General features: G+C 31.9%; 1 protein-coding gene across 1 annotated transcript in view; it reads left to right on the top strand.

The window, feature by feature from the left end:
* The window catches only part of VWC2L (von Willebrand factor C domain containing protein 2 like), a 160533-nt gene that overhangs the window by 674 nt on the left and 140170 nt on the right, over positions 1–19689 (top strand). The window contains exon 2 of the mRNA XM_011358648.2: positions 1870–2339. Coding sequence (XP_011356950.1) covers positions 1950–2339 — 390 coding nt within the window. The 5' untranslated portion in view covers positions 1870–1949. The remainder of the gene's footprint in view (positions 1–1869; positions 2340–19689) is intronic.

Below are 19689 nucleotides of genomic sequence, written 5' to 3'. Positions count from 1 at the left end.
TGAAGCAGAATGATATGGGTATTTTATACAGCTTATCTTGCATGTATTGACATATACTACTGGACTACTATAAGGAATCACAATAGCTCCTTTTTCTTCCAAAATAAACTTTCTACATGTCTGAGAGCTGTATAAAATGCATGCCTTAATTAGTAAAATATATGTAGGCTTTTTCCGAAGCTTCTGTTATGTTTGTGGCCTCTGTAGTAATTTCAGAAGGAAAAAAAGTGCTTTGTCAAAGGGAGCTTCCAGCTACTCAAGTAGAATTATAGGCTTGCATTTGTTTTGTTCTGTCATGACTCATTATTTTTGACATATTTTAAAAGAAATTCATCTCCTTTATTATTACATTACCAACAGGAATTCTAATATCAGAGAGCAGTTTCTCTTGGAGGGAGGATATGGATATACTACCTTCCATTTTACTATTACTAGAATTTGCATATCTAACTTAAAATGCAAATATTATAGTTTATGAAGTTTCCTAATGCCATCTTTACCTTATTTTAAATTATCATTAATATGTTAGACTGAAAAGAGATGGTTTATCATTGCTCTTATTATAACCTGAAAATAAACCAATATTTATAAATAAACTATTTATAAATGATCTGCATATGTCCTATTTACAGTCTTAGTGATATTGGCATAAAGCCAAAAGCATTTAAATAGAAAAATAAACTATTCGACAACATTTTTTCTTAGCTATTATTCCCTAAAGTCACAGTTTGTCCAGAGTTTCTGTATGATATTCACTCTAAACATTTAAATTAGTCTACTGGCAACACTCCACACAAGCACTAATATTAAGTTTACAAGGGTCAATGCCACCAAACTAATAAGGCATATTTTCTGTGATGATAATACCTCATTTCTATTTTAGGAAACTTCAATAAATAGTTTTACACTGGCGTTTTTGTACACCATGCAAATATCTTTGGCATGTCAAAAGAGAGTGATGTGTTAAAGACTATGTGAATAGTATTTATTATATATTGAAGTAGTTAATTCAAATAGTATTACATGAATACTAGATTCAAGTTGCCATAAAAAAAAAAATCACAGATACATCTTTCCTGCCCACTAGGAGCTTACTTTTCCTGTCCACTAGGAGCTTACTTCCTGAGTAAAATAAAAGTGTGGACAATAGTAAAACTAAATTTATTTTTAACAAATTCTTTTTAATACAGGGAGTTCTCTTGTAGTCTTTATTATTTTAAATTTTATTTTGTTCACTATAGAATAGTTGTGCTACTTTTCCTCTTAGCTATGTTTTAAAAATCCAGATTTATATTGACTGGAAAAAGTTGCCTATATTGAGACCATTTTTGTTTTCCAGTTATGGGCATAATGAAGTAGAAAGGCCTTTGTACTATCTCCATCCCAATTATAATTTATATTAAAATGTCAGTTTCTTCCTTTTTAGAAGTAGAATTTTTCTCACTCATCTCTCAAATTTTCATACAATTAATTGTAACATATATACATTCTATCACTGACCAGTACAATTTAAAAAATAGTAGATAATGTGAATGCAATTATTTTTTAGTTACTTATAAGTAACTAATTGTAAAATAACCTTTCAAGGCTCAGCAAAATCAATTTTTGCAATTTAGACCAGACCTTTAAATTCATAAGGTAAATTCAAGCTGAAGATTTCTAGGCGGAATAACTCCATAAAATACATATTTTAATGTATATATTGGCAAGGATCAAGTCTCCAAACTTTATAATAAAGTGTAGATAGTGCATGAACTTAGTCTATTTGAAGTTTATCTTCTGAAGAGATCCCAAATGAACACGTTTAGAGTGTAGGCTTAAATGAATCTATATTCTCTCAAATTACTATTTTTAAATATTTATTTTCAGCCTACCCCTCTTTTATTCCCATGGAAGGAGTTGAATATATTTAATATTAGGAGCACATCCAGAAGCCTTTGCGGAGGGGGATGGCTCTTCATATTCATGAAGTTTGCATACTTCTGTTGGTCATCCCTGGATTGGTCACCCCTGCTGCCATCAGTCATGAAGACTATCCTGCTGATGAAGGTGACCAGACCTCTAGTAATGACAATCTGATCTTTGATGACTATCGAGGCAAAGGATGTGTGGATGACAGCGGCTTTGTTTACAAGTTGGGAGAACGATTTTTCCCTGGGCATTCCAACTGTCCATGTGTCTGTGCTTTGGATGGACCTGTTTGTGACCAGCCAGAATGCCCTAAAATTCACCCAAAATGTACTAAAGTGGAACACAATGGATGCTGTCCTGAGTGCAAAGAAGTGAAAAACTTTTGTGAATATCATGGGAAAATTTACAAAATCTTGGAGGAATTTAAGGTATGAGTTACTATCCATTTTTATTGAATAATAATTTTTCTTACCATATGCTTAGTAGAATACTACATTAAAATCAAAGTTGAAAAAACATTTTTAAATTTTACTTTAATTTAAAACAATATGATTCCAGTTTGCATAAATACCATTGTAGTCAACAAATAGCCAATTGGTTTGGATATTTGATCAATATCTGAGGGTTTCATGATAACCTTTTTCTTTAGTAGTATTTGGGACATGCTTAACATTTCTTTACCCTTAAATAATTCTTCTATGTTATTAAAATATATATACATTTTCTGAAAGACACAATTTTCTTTAGAGGCCATGTGTCTGTTCAGTTAATGTTTAACTTTTGTAACATATTTTGTATGGCTTATTAGCCTGTATTTGGAGCCATTTAACTATAGCCTAGAATTATCTGTTCAGTGTGTGGAAATGCAAATGCTATAGAGACACAATTCTGAGCTGTGGTCTTTATATTAAGAATATGCATTGGTCTCTATTCTGTTCTCTTATCATTGAATTTTTATAATAGTTCATTGTAAAAAGTAGTAAAAAAAAAGAAAAGACTAATTTTTCAGCCTCCATGGTATTTTTTGGGTTTTCTTTTATGCTTGTATCATATTTTCAAGTACCTTGGAGTTCATTTTTATCTCTACTTAGAGTCTCCTTTCTCCAATGGCTAGTTTTAATTAGGGCTTCCTACAAGCCAGATCTGAGCCCTGAGGGTATAAATTAATATATCGAATTACCCTCCTTAAATGTAATGGCAGTTTGTGCCTTAGAGTATCTGTCATACTGATGGCTTGATATAAAAGATTTTCATTTTATCTAACCAAGTTCAGTGACAAAGTGCTCAGAATCTCATAGGCAAAAGAAATAGCTAGTTTTTAGTGCGACTGTGTGTGTTTGAGAGAGAATGTTCAGGTATTAACACTGACTCAACTCCTCTTTACAAGGGTCAAATCATAGAAGAAGTCAATATGTGGAAAAAAGGTTTTAACTGATCGTGATCAAAGTATTCTGTGTATTGGCTTTTCATTGCATTCAGTCTATTCCAGGTTATGGGTACAAACCAGTTCTAATTTACTCAAGAATGCTCAATCATTTTAACTAAATTCCTAAGGGTATAAGGAGAATTTTCAAGATAATTATCATTTTTAACTATCTTACACATAAATGTTATTCTGGACTTTTTTTTTTCTTTTATGTATTATAATACAGTGTTGAGCAATATTGAGAAGAGACTTGAGTGTCTAGTAAAATTCCCATTATTGAGATCAAATAATAGTTTAGAGGATAGTACATTTAGTAATGGCTTATGGTCTCTAAAATATCAGATACATTTTAACATTAGCTAATTTTACTTTTAGAGTAATGAAAGGAGTAAAGGCAAGTGTTAACACATGAATCTAGACATGGTTCTAGAATTGTCACTCTTCTCTCATATGCATATTTATCTAGCGCAGAATGCAAAAAGTCAATGTAGAATAGCCTAGCACAAGCAAAAAAGTATATCCAATTTAAATAATTTCTTAGATTTATATAATTCGATAATCAATATTGAATAAAGAATAAAACATATTAATGGATTATTTGAACTTAGTCAACTTACCACTAAAAATGCTATGTAGTTTTTGCCCTATTTGTTAGATTTTATTTTATTATAAAAGTAATAACTGTTTGTCATGTCAAAACAATAAAGATATGAACATAAAGTTAATTCCTTCACTCTAATTATATGTCTCTACCTAAGTAGCCGTTATATAATCCACTGATATGACCAACTTTTCCACCTGACTCTATGAGATTTTTAATGTGATTTTTAAAAAATGCTCCTTTTTCACAACAATTTAGAGTTATAAGAGCTTTGGAGATTATCTAGGGAAAATTCTTAAGAAAGGAACTGAGATCAAGAAAGTTTGTTGTCAAAAATTGTCAAGTTATTTAACCTATTTCTAAACACTGTCATTCTAAATAAAGTCTACATAAACTCTCAAAGCTCTTTGGTTCGAGAGCCAGATAGACCTGGATTCAAACCCCAAATTCGTCCCTTGGATATAAGACTTTGGAAAGAATCCTTAAAGTTTTTGAGCCAGAGAGGTATTGGCTATAAAATAACAATTATAATAATTACGTCTCTTGGGAGGAGATATTAGAAAGATTTAATGAGATAATTTATGCAAAATTAGCAACCTTGTGATGAGTGTATTACACAGTATATATTGAATAAATTGTTGTTTCCCTTCTAAACTCTAATGTCCAGAAATTTATTCTAAATTCTTAATTCCTCTATCTCTTCACCTACATTTTATAATGAAATCCTAACTTTCTAAGTCATTCAATTGAAAGAATACCAATACCTTTTTTAAATGTTCTACTTATCTATGTGAATTATATACACCTAAGTAAACATCAGCTATAATCTGTCATTTTGATTCTCTTTCAATTAAATTTGCAAGAGAAAAGTAATTTTTTAAGATGTATGGGACTTTTACATGATAACCTTGGCATGTTATTAAGGAAGTTCTACTATAAGACATATTTACATATAATATATTTATCCAACTAGCTTTTATTGAACTGCTTAGTATACATGATACTATAGATATACTGATATTGGAAAGTAAGATATTCAAAAGGCAAAATCTCCACTCACAAGAAAAGTGTAGACTACGTAGAGAGAGAGAAGGAGGGCAGTCTAAAGTAAGGCATGTGATTGTGAAGCTCAATACCAAGAGGCTGTGGCATCGGAAGCTTATCAACATGGTATGAGGTTTTGGTCGCCAAAATTTATTTTTCTTCAGGATGATCAAAGTTGAGCCTATTCTTAAAGAAGTAATTAAAATCGATCTGGGGAGATTAAAATTCCACAGAGAAAACTGCTCGAGTGAAATCAGAGCATGGGATGAATAAAATCTGCAAAGAGAGAAAGGAGATGAGAATAACAAGAAGCTGGATCTTACTAAAATGCTCTTGTAATGAAAGAGGTAAATTTGTATATGTATTTGAGACAGTGGAGAAAGGAACTTGAATACTATGCCAAAATATTTAGATTCAGTCTAAAGAGTAAAGGAATAAAGTCCAAGAAATAAAATACAAGTCGTTGTACATAGAGATGACCTAGTTAAATATGGTTTTTAAACAAGATTACCTTGTATCCAAGTATAGTATTAAATAAGAGATGAAGAGAAATTGGTGGCTGAGGTGGTGGAACTGTTGCAATAAATGAAGAATGAGATGACCAGTATGCATAAAGGCAAACAATTCAGGACAGTATTTAGGATAAAAATCTTAATTCCCTAGTATAGTCTAGATTCTACTCATCGAACTCTCCATTTATCTCTAACTTTCAATGAGTTCTCTTCCCTGTGTACTTGTACCTGCTATCCTACACTTTTCTACCACTGCACAGTTATATAAATCCTACTGAACTGCTTTAAAACTTAATTTAATTCTCACCTCAACTGGAAAACCCTCTCTGATTGTCCTACTGCTATATCCTGTGCTGGGTTTCGCTCCTCTCCTATATGTTCTCACAGCATGCCAGGCACACCATTAAAACAAGAATAGTAGTCATAGCCAGGCACTGTAAAGACCTTATTGTGTATTAAAATGCATTTAATTTCATAATAATAGTATGAGTATTATAGTTTTATTAGCACTGTTTTACAGATAAGAAAACTGTAGCATCAAAGTGTAGTAGCTTGCCCAACATCATACAGCTCTAAAGTATAAGAATTGGGATTCAAATCCAGATAGGCTGGCTGTAGAATCTAAGCTCTTCACCTCCTCTGCTGCCTTTATCAATAATATAATTTGGCACCACCAAATTTTGTCTCATCCAGTAGACAGCAAACCCTTTGAGCCTAGGGACAGTGTGTTTTTCTTTTCTCCTCTGTTCCCAACCATAGCATGACTACATAACAGACAAAATAACAGACATTCAATACATATTTGGCAAGTGACATAATGGGACAGATTATAATTGAACCCATAGAATAAAGAAGTGAGACTTTCTTTGAAATGCCTTCATGCCTTTCTGTTTGTGTTGATCTCTTTATTTTAATTAGCTAAAGAAGCATTCAAAGTTCTTTTAAAGAGTGCTCTTTGGTCCCCTTAAGGTGACATACATTATTCATGAAGCCCATATTTTCATCCTGCTACTTTCTATTCCATCTCCCTACCACTTCCTAACCAAGGTTCGCCTGGGTTCTGTCTTCATCCCAGTATTTTAGTTGTGCTGTCTCACTCTATACAGTTGCAAACCATATGTCCCTACTTCGATCTTTTCTGATCACCAAATTCAAATGTAAATTGATCCACATGTGTCACCCTGATAGGAAGAATAAAGTTGTTTATAAAAGTTGGGTTTTTTTTTTCAACATGACTGATGCAAGCTCTGGAAATGGATTTCTCTTTACTTTTTTTGAAAACTAAGTTTTCCAGTGTTCTAGTAATATTATATTAAGATAAAGGTCACTGTATAGTAGGTTCTCTCATCTTTCTTTTATGTGTGCCCAAGCAAAATGACACTGGACCTACTTTTGAAGAAATAAGGAGTATAAATAATAAATTACAATAGCATTTCCTACTAAAAAGTTGATTGAAAATGTAGGTCCTGTCAGTTTTGACTGTGCTTAACCAACTTATGCTGAGTTTCTCAAAGGGAGAAATAATTTCTTATTTTTTCTCAGTAACTTTATAACTCTCACGCAGGTAGAATTAGCCTTTTTGGATATATTTTATACTTTAAAACTTATACTGATTAGTTTTAGGTCAGACACTGGATGTAATACTACATGCAGCTAAAAGATATAGTCCAGCTTTTGCATAGCCTCTCTTATTTTAAAGCGATTTTTTGCAGTCAACATCGGTCTCTCTAATTCAGGATTTGAATTTGTCCAAGATTTGACTTTCTCTGTAGACACTGACCTTTGTCCTTTTCTCGCTGCAGGCCAAAGACAGTGGATCAGGTTTCTGACTTCTAATTTTTTAAAGATTCGGTGTGATTATTTTTTCATGCCGTACATTTTGTGTATATGTGGTTGCTTTTTTCAAAAATAAACATGTTTTCATGCTGTGATGAGCTGCCTATTTTTGCCTTGAATTTTGGATTTACTATTGAAATCTTGAGGAAAAAAGCAAAGAAGACAAAAATTAATCAATTGGGATATTTTACCAAATCATCACATCCATAAAAATGTTGGTGCCAGTTAAGGTTTGAAATCGTCTTTCTCCTCAGTGGGTACATTTTTCAGGAAGATAGGTTTTCCAGCTTTCTCATTAAGCTATACCCCATTGTTAATGTTCAATATTATAACATTAAATCTATAAAAGTAAGCAGAAATGATTTTCGAATTTAGGTTTGGAAAATTTAATGTCTTTTTTTTTAACATGGGAAAAAGAATGGAAGGCAACATATTCTAGGAGCCGAAGATCACATATCTAAAAAAAAAAAAAAAAAAAGGCAGGAAAAATTGGAGGCTGTTAAGAAATCTCAATTAAAGGGAATAATGCTTAACACCTTGAAGAAATAGACTTCACTGCACCCCACCCACCCGCCATTGCACCAGTTTCTATGAAAGGCACAGAAACCAAGATAAATTCGCACTAGGCAGAGAAGTACAGAGTACATCTTTCCAGAGGTGTGAAGGTTGCATTTATTTTAAAAACAAAGAAATGGGTGTATTCTGAGTATATGAATGGGATTTTTAAATATTTTTTTTCTAAGAAGTGGTTTACAAGTTCTCGACAAATGGTGAATGGAGTTGCCAGGTCATTTGTATCTTGCCACCTATAGAAAGTCCTAGAAAACACAGTTGTTGACTCTGCAAAATACAGTTTCTGTTTTGCAGAACATATTGTGGTTTTTAATATTAAAATGGCCTTTGAGCAAATTCAGAAATGGCTTCTGAATTTTATGAATGATAGCTGTTGCTTACCTGAGGCTCCGCCCCAGCAGGCAGAACAGTCTCAAAGAGAGTAGTCTCAATGGGGAATTCTCATTTTTATTGAGAACTAGGGAATCTCTCCTTAACATGTATAATCTAAGATTAGTTTCAGAGATTAGATGCGAATTTTGTTAAAATTTAAATTTATAAAGTTCCTCGCACTCTTTCTCATTATTTTTATATTGCACTCACTTGGCATTTTTTAATTCTATAAAACTATAGTAAATCTAGAAAATAAATCAGATTTTTACAATAATGTATTTTTTCAAAAATGCCAGTAAAAATTGGGAATGATTTTCTTCATTTAACACTTTTTAAAATAAATAAGAATGAATGGCTTCCAAGTTAACCCTGGAAAGGGTGAAATAGTCTGTTTCCAGTCAGAAAAAAAGTCTTGCTTTAAATTTTAAGAGAATTAATGGTCAGCTAGCCCTTTGGTTAGCTGTACGTAGAAATAGTTTTTCGTTCTCACCCACTGATATTTATTGCTGTCCTTCATATTGCAAGATGCTACTGCTAATGGTGATAACTGTGTGATAAGAAGATGACTGCAAAGATTTGTGACTGGGTTTCTGTGCCCTGTGCACATGGGGCAATTGGTGTTTGATTTGCAGCCACAGCTGAGATTTGTGGAGCTTGTCACTGTTAGTGACTACCTCAGACGTGAGTTCAGCCATCAGCCATTTACCGAGTCTCCAATGGTGTAAGAAGATGAAATTGAAAAGGAAGTGAGCTGGCAGTCTCCAAACTTTAGCTACACTTGTACAAGGTTTTGGATATTTTAGAAATTTGCCTAATTTTCATTGTGGCTTTATTCTCCAAAATATATAATTGATCAATGGTCTGATATTAACAAGCATATTTTTTCTATTTTCTATATATTCATACATCAGGTCTATGTATTTTATATAATTTTGTAGATGACTTTATATAATCTAAATTGAAATTGCACTATATATTCATTGAAGCATGCATGTGTGTGTATGAAATTTGAGGGAGCTAGAATATTCTTACTGTGATTTAAGTTTATGTAAATCCTTTGTTTCTACTTCTTATTCTCCATGACCATATTTTTATTTTGTTTTATTTTCCTACAGCTTGATTTATATATCAGGCAGTGTTTTATGAAGGGCAGCACAGGAAAAACTTACGGTTTATTTTTTAGTTGTACTCTGACAAGCTTTCAAGGAAGAACTTGGAACAAAAAACTAAGAGGAGATTTAAAGTGATCATTGGTTTTGCTTATCCAGGTGATCTTTCTCAAACAATAGACATTTTTAATTGGGAACTGACTTATTTTAGAGTCTCTACTTTGTGCGTTTATCATCACTACTGATTAACATCAGTAAGTTCAGTCTAACGCTCCTCCATTATTGATTTCCTTGTCTCTAGCCTGTCATATAGCACATCACAATAAAGCCATCTTACCAAGGATTTAAAGACACCATGAAAAAAGTGAATAAAGTACTAATGTCACAAGAAAAATTCTTTATTTCCTGAAAAACTTTTCAAGTGATATTTTGTGGGTGTATACAATTGTCTAAAGTGGATAAAAGTCCACTGAACACAACTCTTAATTTTTTCCCTATTATGACATGTGACCCTAAACAAAACTCAAATAATTTTAATCTTTCTAGCAATAGGATAGATACTATAATGTCATTGTATATGTCTTGTGAAGAATAAATAGTATTGGGAATTTGAAAATTATAGTATTGATTTATAACTAAATTCTAACTGCTTAAAATTTTTTTTGAATTAAATGTTACTTGGATGGGATTTCGAAATCATTTTGCTTTAATACTGACCTTTGACTACCAGTGTTACTTCTTGTCATGGGATTAGGTTTCTAATATATGAGTTTATAAAATTTTTCTGTTTATAAAACAAGCATTATGGTCTGTTTTTCATTGTCTAGTTCCTCACTACTTTTAAGAATTGTACATAGAAATTTGAACTTTATTTGTCTAATTCCCTTATTTTACAGATGATAAAACAAGGCCAACAGAAACTTGGTGAAAGTACCACGACATAGCTCATTATTTGCAAAGGCAACATTAATATTAACACTGCTTTCCTGGAGTATTTTTTCTGCATTTATTACCTTCAGGTATAACAGGAAAAGCCTCTCATTTGCATCTTTTTTTTTTTCCAATAAATATGTTGGATACAAAGATTTATTTCAGCCAATTGTCTATAGAAATGCGATATCAGGACCTATCACCATGACAACCTAGAGTTACAAGTACACAAAAACAATAAAATATTGGCATATCTAAAATGAGTCTGACACAGATAGGCTCCTTTTGCAAATTGTACTCTAAGTTTGCAAAAGGCTCTGATAAAAAGGGGATCCTTTGTCTAAAATGAAATATCCTGTAATTAAACCAAACAATATAGGCCAAAATAAGATAAAAGTATATTAGATTAAACGTTACCTATTTATTTTCACAGAGACTACTAGGAAATAACAAAAGAACTAAATTAGCTGTTCTTGCCATACATTTGATGATTTTAGGAACTGAGTACTGTGTTCTTGATTTTTTCACTCTGCAAACTCCCACCTTTTACTACATGGCAGGAATAGAGTGTGCAGAATGGATGCGTATGCAAAATCTCTAGTTAAGTGACGAAGTACAAAGGTGTATCCTTAAATTAGCATATGATCATATCTAAAGCAGGAATGTTGCAAAACCAAACATTTCTCAAACTGTTGCTCTTCAATTCCAACTAAATTGATTTAAATTTATAATTTTCTAGAGTTTCCTAGATTATTCTAATGATCAGCTGAATTTGCTGCCATAATGTAACCTTTTCTAGACTGTCTTCTAGAAAACGAAGCACCCCATAAGATTCTTAGTAAAAATTTTGATTTTTTTTTTTATGGTCAAGAAAATTTGAGAAATGATGACTTTGTAAACATCTTATGGAAATATGCAGTGCACATTAGTATACTGACAGTGCTTAAGCATTTTTAAAGGTTTATTTGAGAGTCAGTATGTACAATTCAACAGTTAAGACCTCAACAGTGATTGAAAACTGGATTTTAGAGTGGGCTCTACCGCTTATTAGCCAAGTGACTTAGGCACACATTACTTTACCTCTGCATTTCTTAGTGTACACATCTCTAAAACAGAAATAATGGTAAAAAGCTGGCATACAAGAGGGATTCATAAAAACTGACATTTTTACTATTATTACCAAATTGAATTTAATTCAGTATTTCACAAATTTATATAACACTTTTTTCCCTCAGAATATCTATTAACATTTGAAGTTAATAATAGTTCAATGAAATACAGTTTAAGAAATATTTTGCTAACGATTCAAGATAATCTTTTATTTTTTGACTATTATGGGCCATTAATGATAAAAAAAATCTATGTCTCAGCTTATCTTCTAATATCTGATTCTTTTTAAAGTTCCCCAAATTGTAATTAATGTGATTATTTATGGTAGTTTATTAACTTTTGTTCCATAAAACAAATTAATTGCAAAGTGACAATCAAAATAATAATGATGATGATGCCAGTTACATAAAACCAAAAATCTAAGACAGGAGTCGGCACAATATAATCCATTAGCCAAATTCAGCTCACCACCCCTTTGGGTAAGAAGAGATTTATTGGAAAACAGTGCTGCTTATTCATTTATGAATTGTCTGCGGTGTCTTTTAGGCTACAAATGTAGAGTCGATTAGTTACTCCAGAGACTGTATGACCTGCATGAGTCAAAAATATTTACTATCTGGCCATCTGCAAAAAAAGTTTGCCAACTTCTGCTCTAGGATTAAATTTTTCTTCTCTTTTAACTTCCCTCAAATTGCACTGTCATTAAATCTTTCTGACCTGCATTCTTGAAGGTTACAAATTCTTAGTGTGCTGATAAGTATAGGACCTACTTCACTTGTGGGTGGTCTCAGGGATCTCTTTTCACTCATGTAAATTTTAAAAGGCATGTAGAGTTGCCTTTTAATGTTTACGTACTTGACAATAGACATGTTAAGTCATATCTTTTTGCACACTTGTCTCAAAGGAGTACAGCTTTGCTCTTTGCATGAATATATAATAATTTGATAACTTTCCCTTTATTGGGAATTAGATGAAATAGATAGGTGAAAATGATTAACTTACCATTATTTTGATATCCCCTTTTTGATGGTGTGGCAAGTCAAGTAGGTATTTTTAATTTAATGTAATATACTTCCTATTATATTAAGTGAAAATATGTATACCATTTGCTTACTCAGGTGTTAGTCCATTATGACATCTTTTCAATCAACTGACATAATCCATAGTTTGATTTTATTAAGTGTCCTATTTTACTAAACATCTCTTACTTGTGGAGAAGTAGTGGGTCTTGTGTGGGTGTACCAAAATATATCAGAAATAAATCTGTCACTGTACATGTTTCTAGTCTATGAAAAGGAATAGTACAGATACCACTAATAACAGATGACCTGTGATGACTGCTCTAGGAACTAATATGAAGAGAGGAGGAATTCAGTCTCAACAACTGAAGGAAGAAGATACCTTAAGAGTAGGAATTTCAGTGCAATGAAAGTATTGTAGACAAAATTGGAAAATTTGCAGTTAAATGTAAAACATGTACAGAGAAACATGAATTAACCCAAGTGGCCAGAGCATAGGGTATAGAGGACACAAAAACTGAGAGATAAGAGAAGGGAGAGTGGGACCAGCTCAAAACACGAAGGCCAGGCTAGGAAGCTTGGATCAAAGCCCGGACTGGATCAGGGAAGTGACACAACCAGATCTGTGCCTCAGACAGAACAAATAATCACTGACAATTTCATGGAATATTTTGAACCAGTGTTCTCTCATTGAATTATTTAGTTCTAAGACATTTTCTCATTTTGTAAATGAGAAGGAAGGGTTTCTGATTCTAACTCTAATGTTCTCTTCATTACACCTGACCAGGTTCCATAGTTCACTACAGATATTATGCAGGATATCTATAGAAATGGCTTATTTTTCATTTGAGTGTATACATGTCCTATATTCTCAAATACGTGGTCAATTATAACTTAAATATTTTACATTAAGTCTCATATCTTTCTGCAAGAAATGTAGTACATTGCTAACATGAGAAAAATTCTTTTCCTGCTCCACATTTTACAAGGCTTAATTTGTTTCATTTTAAAAACTCCCAAGGCCAGAAAAAAATATGCATCTGAAGAGGCACATTTTCAATCATTAAAACAAACAAACAAAAACTGTGTCTGAATGCAGCGAGAATTGGCTAAGAATATTTTTGCAAATTTAGGTTGTTTTTTTAAATCTACATAAATACAAAATTAAAAAAAAAAAAACCTCTGACCTCAGGCCTTTTTGAATTTATGGGACTTTGGTATGGATTGAAGGTTTGTGACTCCCATGTATTCATGTGTTGAAGCCCTAACCTGCAACTAATTTGTATTTGGAGGTAGAGTCTTTAAGAGGTGATTCCTTTTGGAAGAGGTCAGGAAGGTAGGGCTCCTGTGATGTGATTAGTGTCCTTATAAAAAGAGAAGAAGTGACCAGAGTTAGCACTCTCTCTGCTATGTGAGGACATAGCAAGAGGGCATCCTTCTGTAAGCCAAAAAGTTGGCTCTCACCAGCACCAGAATGTGCGGACACCTTAATCTTTAACTTTCCAGCCTCTAGAACTGTGAGAAATAAATATCTGTTGTTTAACCACCCCCCCAATCATGACCCTTGATCATTTTTGCAATCTTAAAATACTATAGTCAATTGTAAAAACTTACAATAGCTATCAAATTAAGTCATTTTTCTTTCTAGTGGGAGAACAGCCACAACTCTCTCAAACTTATTTTCACTGCATTTTAGTTTTATTTCTCTTCCTAAATATGACAGGGAAAAAATTAAAATTATTCAGTCTAACTTTAATTTGTCCCCAACATTAAAAATACATTCCTGCTAAAATAGCAAACCTTTGGCTGCTGAGATTTAGAAAGCTTCATTAGAGAGAGAGAGAAAAAAAGGACAATCACAGAGAATTTTCCTTTTGTTAATGAGACTCTAGGATATTCACATTGGAACTAGAAGATACTTAAATCAAGACTCCAAAAGATGTGAGCTCATGTTACCCTGTAAAATAAAATCTGTTTTTGGCAAGAATCTAATTAAAGATTGAAGTTTCGTTTCTGTAAATAAGAATCTAATTTACTATCTAAAAATGTCCAATGTCATTCTCAGTCTAAGCATGATCTGAGTGCAAACATTGCTATATTTTAGAGATGCAATACAGGTTTTTTTTCAAATCTCTAAAAGATGTAGTCTTTAAAAATTCAATATTTCATATTCATAAAGAAAATGATTATGCCATAATTTAATAAAAATAACATGATAAATATAGTACTTCCCTGAGAACTATATTTCCCTGGAAATGTAAAAAGGGAAGTAAAAAAAGAAACACTGGTCAAGTTGAAAGCTATGATGAAAATGATAGTCATTCAACCAATACTACATAGTTTATAAGTTCCTTCACATAGTTTACAAGTTTCTTTTAGTCTCATAAGAATCAAGTGAGAAAATTAGAGCCCTGTGAATGTTATTATCCTCTGTTTTACAAATGAGATAACCCAGGTTTTAAGTAATCTGTCCAAGGTAAAACAACAGTGTTTGAGAGTATACTTGAACTCCAAATGTGCTTATTCCATACAGCCAAATTCCACTGGGTGATAGCACTAACAAATTTCATACATAGTTTCAAAATTGTGATTGTTTCTGCTGTACCTTGCTAAAGTTGAGAGTTTCATCGAGAAATTACTCCAAGATTTTTTAAATTAAAATATACTTTTACATTATTGCCCATATGCCATTTCAATATATTTTTGTGGAATAATGTAAGCTATGAATTAAGCATCAAATAATGAAGTATAAAATTCAATACAAAACTGCCGTTTGGATTTAAAATAAAAAATTAATATATTCTAATATTAGCAGTCATACAGTACTTTATTACATTTTAATTACTCCCTCTTCATAACATGTAAAAGAATGTTACAGCAAATGGAAAATGAAGAAAAGATTTCAACTTTTAGAAAATTTTTCCCAGAGAAATACTGAGACAGGAGCAAAGAGCGATTTCTTAAGTAATCTGATTGGCACTCCCAATATAAATGGATTTGGTTGTACTAGGCCTATAACTCCTATCTCCTAGATTTTGAAAAGCCCTTAATTCAGTGTCACATAACTCAGATAAAGCTGAGTTATGGCTATCTCTCTCTTCTGCTATCACCTCCTTATAATATTTCCCACAGAATAGGACTGGTATATTTGTCTCTTACATAATTCTTTCAGGTTGTAGAATTCTAATGGCGATGTATTCTCCCCCACCCACAGATGGCTTTGTTTTAATGTTATTATAGATTAGCTTTTTAACTGATATCAACAATCTTTGTAAAGATTGTTGATATCAGTTAAAAAGCTAATCTATAATAACATTATAGATTCAGTGTCAAGAGAAAATTTTTGAAGTTGTACAGTTACTCATCTCTTCTCTATTGCATAAATAGATGATAAGTGGAGCATCTTTAGCATGGAGAAAGAAATACAGGCTCTACTGACAGTACTCAGTTCATTGTCGAAGACCTCTCTTGTATCAAAGTCAACTACCAATCCAGCTTATCAGTGAAGGACTTAAAGCTGCTTCTTTTCTAGACTATTTCACAAGTATATGTGTGCTACTTTATCAAAATTTTTATCTCGAATCCTCTAGCCTTTGTCTATTCTATTGGGTTCTCCTTCCAAGATCTTAGAGGCAGCAAAACATCCTTTCCCCTCCCCCACTTAAATACCAACTGATATTTCCTTGATAAGTATACTTTGCTTAAAAAATGCATCTGTGATTTTCTGTATGCTATTCTTCATATTTCAGAAAAACCGCATTTTATTGTCATGAGACTCCTTGAAAACAATTGAAAAAAATTGATTCAATAGACCGTCAGTTTTTTAGAATAGGCAGTATATAACTGTAGAGTTGCCTGCCCTTAAAACCTATGCCAAAGTATATTTAAATAATTATTTTCAGGAGAAAATATTTTTAGGGAAAAAAATAAACCATTAATATAATTGCACTACTAAAATGATGAATTTTCAAGAATGAGTGAACTTTTTTTCTACTTGGTAATTAATAATTTTATATTGGGCATTTCATTAAATGTTTTGCAACATTCCTGAGTTTTACATTAGCTTGGAGTAAATACAAATAAAAAGATTAACTCCAATAATTCTGTATTCCATTACAATAGCACCATCAGTTATTCTTATAAAAAAACCGTTTTTTAAAAAATGTAAAATATGTTTATAGATATCTAGATTGTCACTATAATTTTTTAGGTGGTCATTGATTGAGGGCAAGCTATATAAGTAGTTTATCTTGGTTTACCATATATATATTATCATCTATATAATATACATTCAACATACTGAATAATTTTAAAAGTTTATATCTTATTTCTGAATTTTAGTTTCTTACCTACCTAATTTATCTTATCTACATAGACAGAGCTATGTACATTCTTTACAATCACTTGACTAAAGTGTTTGTTTTTTTAATAAACATGAAGTGTTTTTTGACAGATACCTAGAAATAATATTCCAGAATATATTATCAAAATATTAACTTCTCAGAAAAACAAACAGAACAGCTACTATTTAACTTTTTACTCAAATGATACCATCATATACATTTGCTGACCAACTGAGGTGGTTATAAAAAATATTTATGCATCTTATTTTTTTATTTACTTCAGCAGTATTAAAATTCTTAAAGAAGTTCTAGTTCTGTGTTTATAATTTTATGAGACTTACAACCTCAGTGTTTCAAATATACTCTAATCAATAGGGAAGATCACTGAAGAGGTCATCACAGTCTTATTAGACACAGGGCACTAAGAAACATTTTAATCAGTGATGCGGTGGGTCTTCTTTCAGATGATTGTGAATTTTGGTTAAAACCTATTGGATCCATTAGTTGTTAGGTGACACCTGCCACACGCAAATTACTGACTACAGGAGTGGCAGTGGATGCTAAATATTCTTGTACTCTGTAATTTAATGTATATTTTAATGAAGTGAACAGTGAAATTCCTGACAGGCATCAGCATCTTTGAAATAGTGTCTTCCAAATTCCTCATACAGTTTGAAAGTAATGAGATTTGTTTTATAAAGTGATGAAATTTATGCCATAAATTATCTCTAAAAGAAGAATGCTTCTTAAAGCAGTAGCTTTTCTTTAGTAGAGATCAGATTTTAAATTGTTTAATGGGAAATTTTTGGAAAAGCTACCTGAACTACCATCTCTTTGATAATTTCTGCCAATTATCAAAGAAATAGAATACCGTGTGGTATTCAAAGTCTGACATTACTTGGTCAAGAGGAGTCATTGATAGTGTGCTGAAACTTGGCACTTAGAACATGCCTATCCATTTAGGTGTTCATCCCTTTGGCCTTCAAGAATATACTAAGAGAGATTTCTAGAAATCAAGTCTTGTTCCTCAGAATATTCAGAATATGTTGGAATTTGTACTCTAACCCATCCTTTAGGAAAATGGACATGTTTAAAACCAGGGATTTTTCCTAAAAAATATTTTATAATATACTAAAATAATTTTGTTTAATAAGCAACCATTAAACTTGACCCACATTATAAAATGAAACTAGCTTTTTTCAAACTCTAGCAATTAGCAATTCTTCTGCACATATTCTTGTCCTGAATTTAGTTATCATGGTATTTTCTAATGTAATAAGTCATCTGCTAGATAGTCTAGTCAATGGAGTGTTTGACGAATGACTTATCTTGTGATCCATGTGATAGATATTATAAATTTTAAATTACCTTTAGAGAGTGAGTTTGTGTTCATTGCCATAATATTGAAACTCAAATAGTTATTTCATAACTCATAGTCAGAGATCTTTCCCCTTAAAATGCCCTTGGACACAGATGAAGCTGCCCAATGATATGGCTTAACAAATAAGAAAATATAAATTATGTATAAAAAATTATGCATATGTTAACAAATATTTATTGAATATCTATTATATGCCTAGATGTCTTCTTGGTGTTCATTATATAACAATGAACAACATACTATATAAGAAGCTTATGATCTATGGGGAAGGCAGATAAGAATAAATAAATAGTAACAAATTCATAAGGTAATTTCATGAACTGATTAGAGCTCTGAATGGACAACATCATGGAGAGAGATGATGGAGGGTTAGTCAGGGAAGACCTCCCTAGAGAGAGGGCATTTGAATTGACATCTAAATAATGAGACTTCAGAAAATAAAGTGGGTTTGGCGCTTTTCTTTTTTTGAGTGATTTTTAATGGTCATTTTAACTACTCACAATTACTCTTTATCTAGAGGCTTCTAATCATGTGTGTTTTTCAATGTGTTTCTGACATAATTCTATTGGTTCACAAATCTCTCCACCAAACCAAGTCCCATAAAATTTTACTGCAACCACCTCTGCAATCAGATTATACTTTAAACAAGAGAAATAACCTAAATATTCTTTTAAATATAACCTTGTGCTTGCACTTTTATACTTTTATTTTTTCCAAAAGCCATCACTAAGTATGCAAGTGAATAATAATGATAATGATGATGTTATAATATTCCTTACATATTTTTATGTGCTTCACAATAACTATGAAGTTGGTAATATTGTTATTCCCATTTTATAGATTAAGAAACTAAGACACAGAAAAGTTAGGTAATTTTCTCAACATTTCCATCTAGTAAGTAAAGCATCTAAGACTAGAACTCAAGTACCATGGCTAAAGATAATTTGCTTTTAATCGTGATACCACAACCACCCAAACCAAGCCAGCTAAATGAAATATTTTTTCTTTTTTCTAATTTAGAGTTTCTCAACTTGTATGAATATTGTTGTATTAAACTTTACCGAATTAAAACAGTAACCTGAACTATGTTCCTTGTCACTTTGAGATTTGAGTTCATATAGCAAATTTTATAGACTGTAGCCATTTCCTCCTAGGCACTCTATGAACAATGCCAATAACAGTCACTATGTTGTAAATAATGATGCCTGAGATATTGTTGTATGGACCAAACACTCAGTGTAGTCTCGGGTATAGATAACTAAGTCTCAGTGTATTCAGAATATGAAATTAATGTGCATTTTCTAGAAACATTATGAAAATTCTATGAAACCAGTTGGTAGTAACATGTTCTACTAATCCTATGTTGATTCTTAGCTTCCAAATTCTCATAAAGACATATTTAACAATTTTTCAGGAATTATTGTTATTCCAGTAGCTAAATTACTAGTTCTCAGTGTACTTTTTCCACTTAAAAAAAATCATGGAACATTCTACTGTTTTTAGGATCCTGGTACTTCTCTTC

This window comes from Pteropus vampyrus, unplaced genomic scaffold (genome assembly GCF_000151845.1).
Source record: "Pteropus vampyrus isolate Shadow unplaced genomic scaffold, Pvam_2.0 Scaffold42, whole genome shotgun sequence".
In the NCBI taxonomy this organism is placed as follows: domain Eukaryota; kingdom Metazoa; phylum Chordata; class Mammalia; order Chiroptera; family Pteropodidae; genus Pteropus; species Pteropus vampyrus.
Note: the sequence above shows the minus strand (reverse complement) of the source record. Positions and strands in the feature narration are given on the sequence as shown.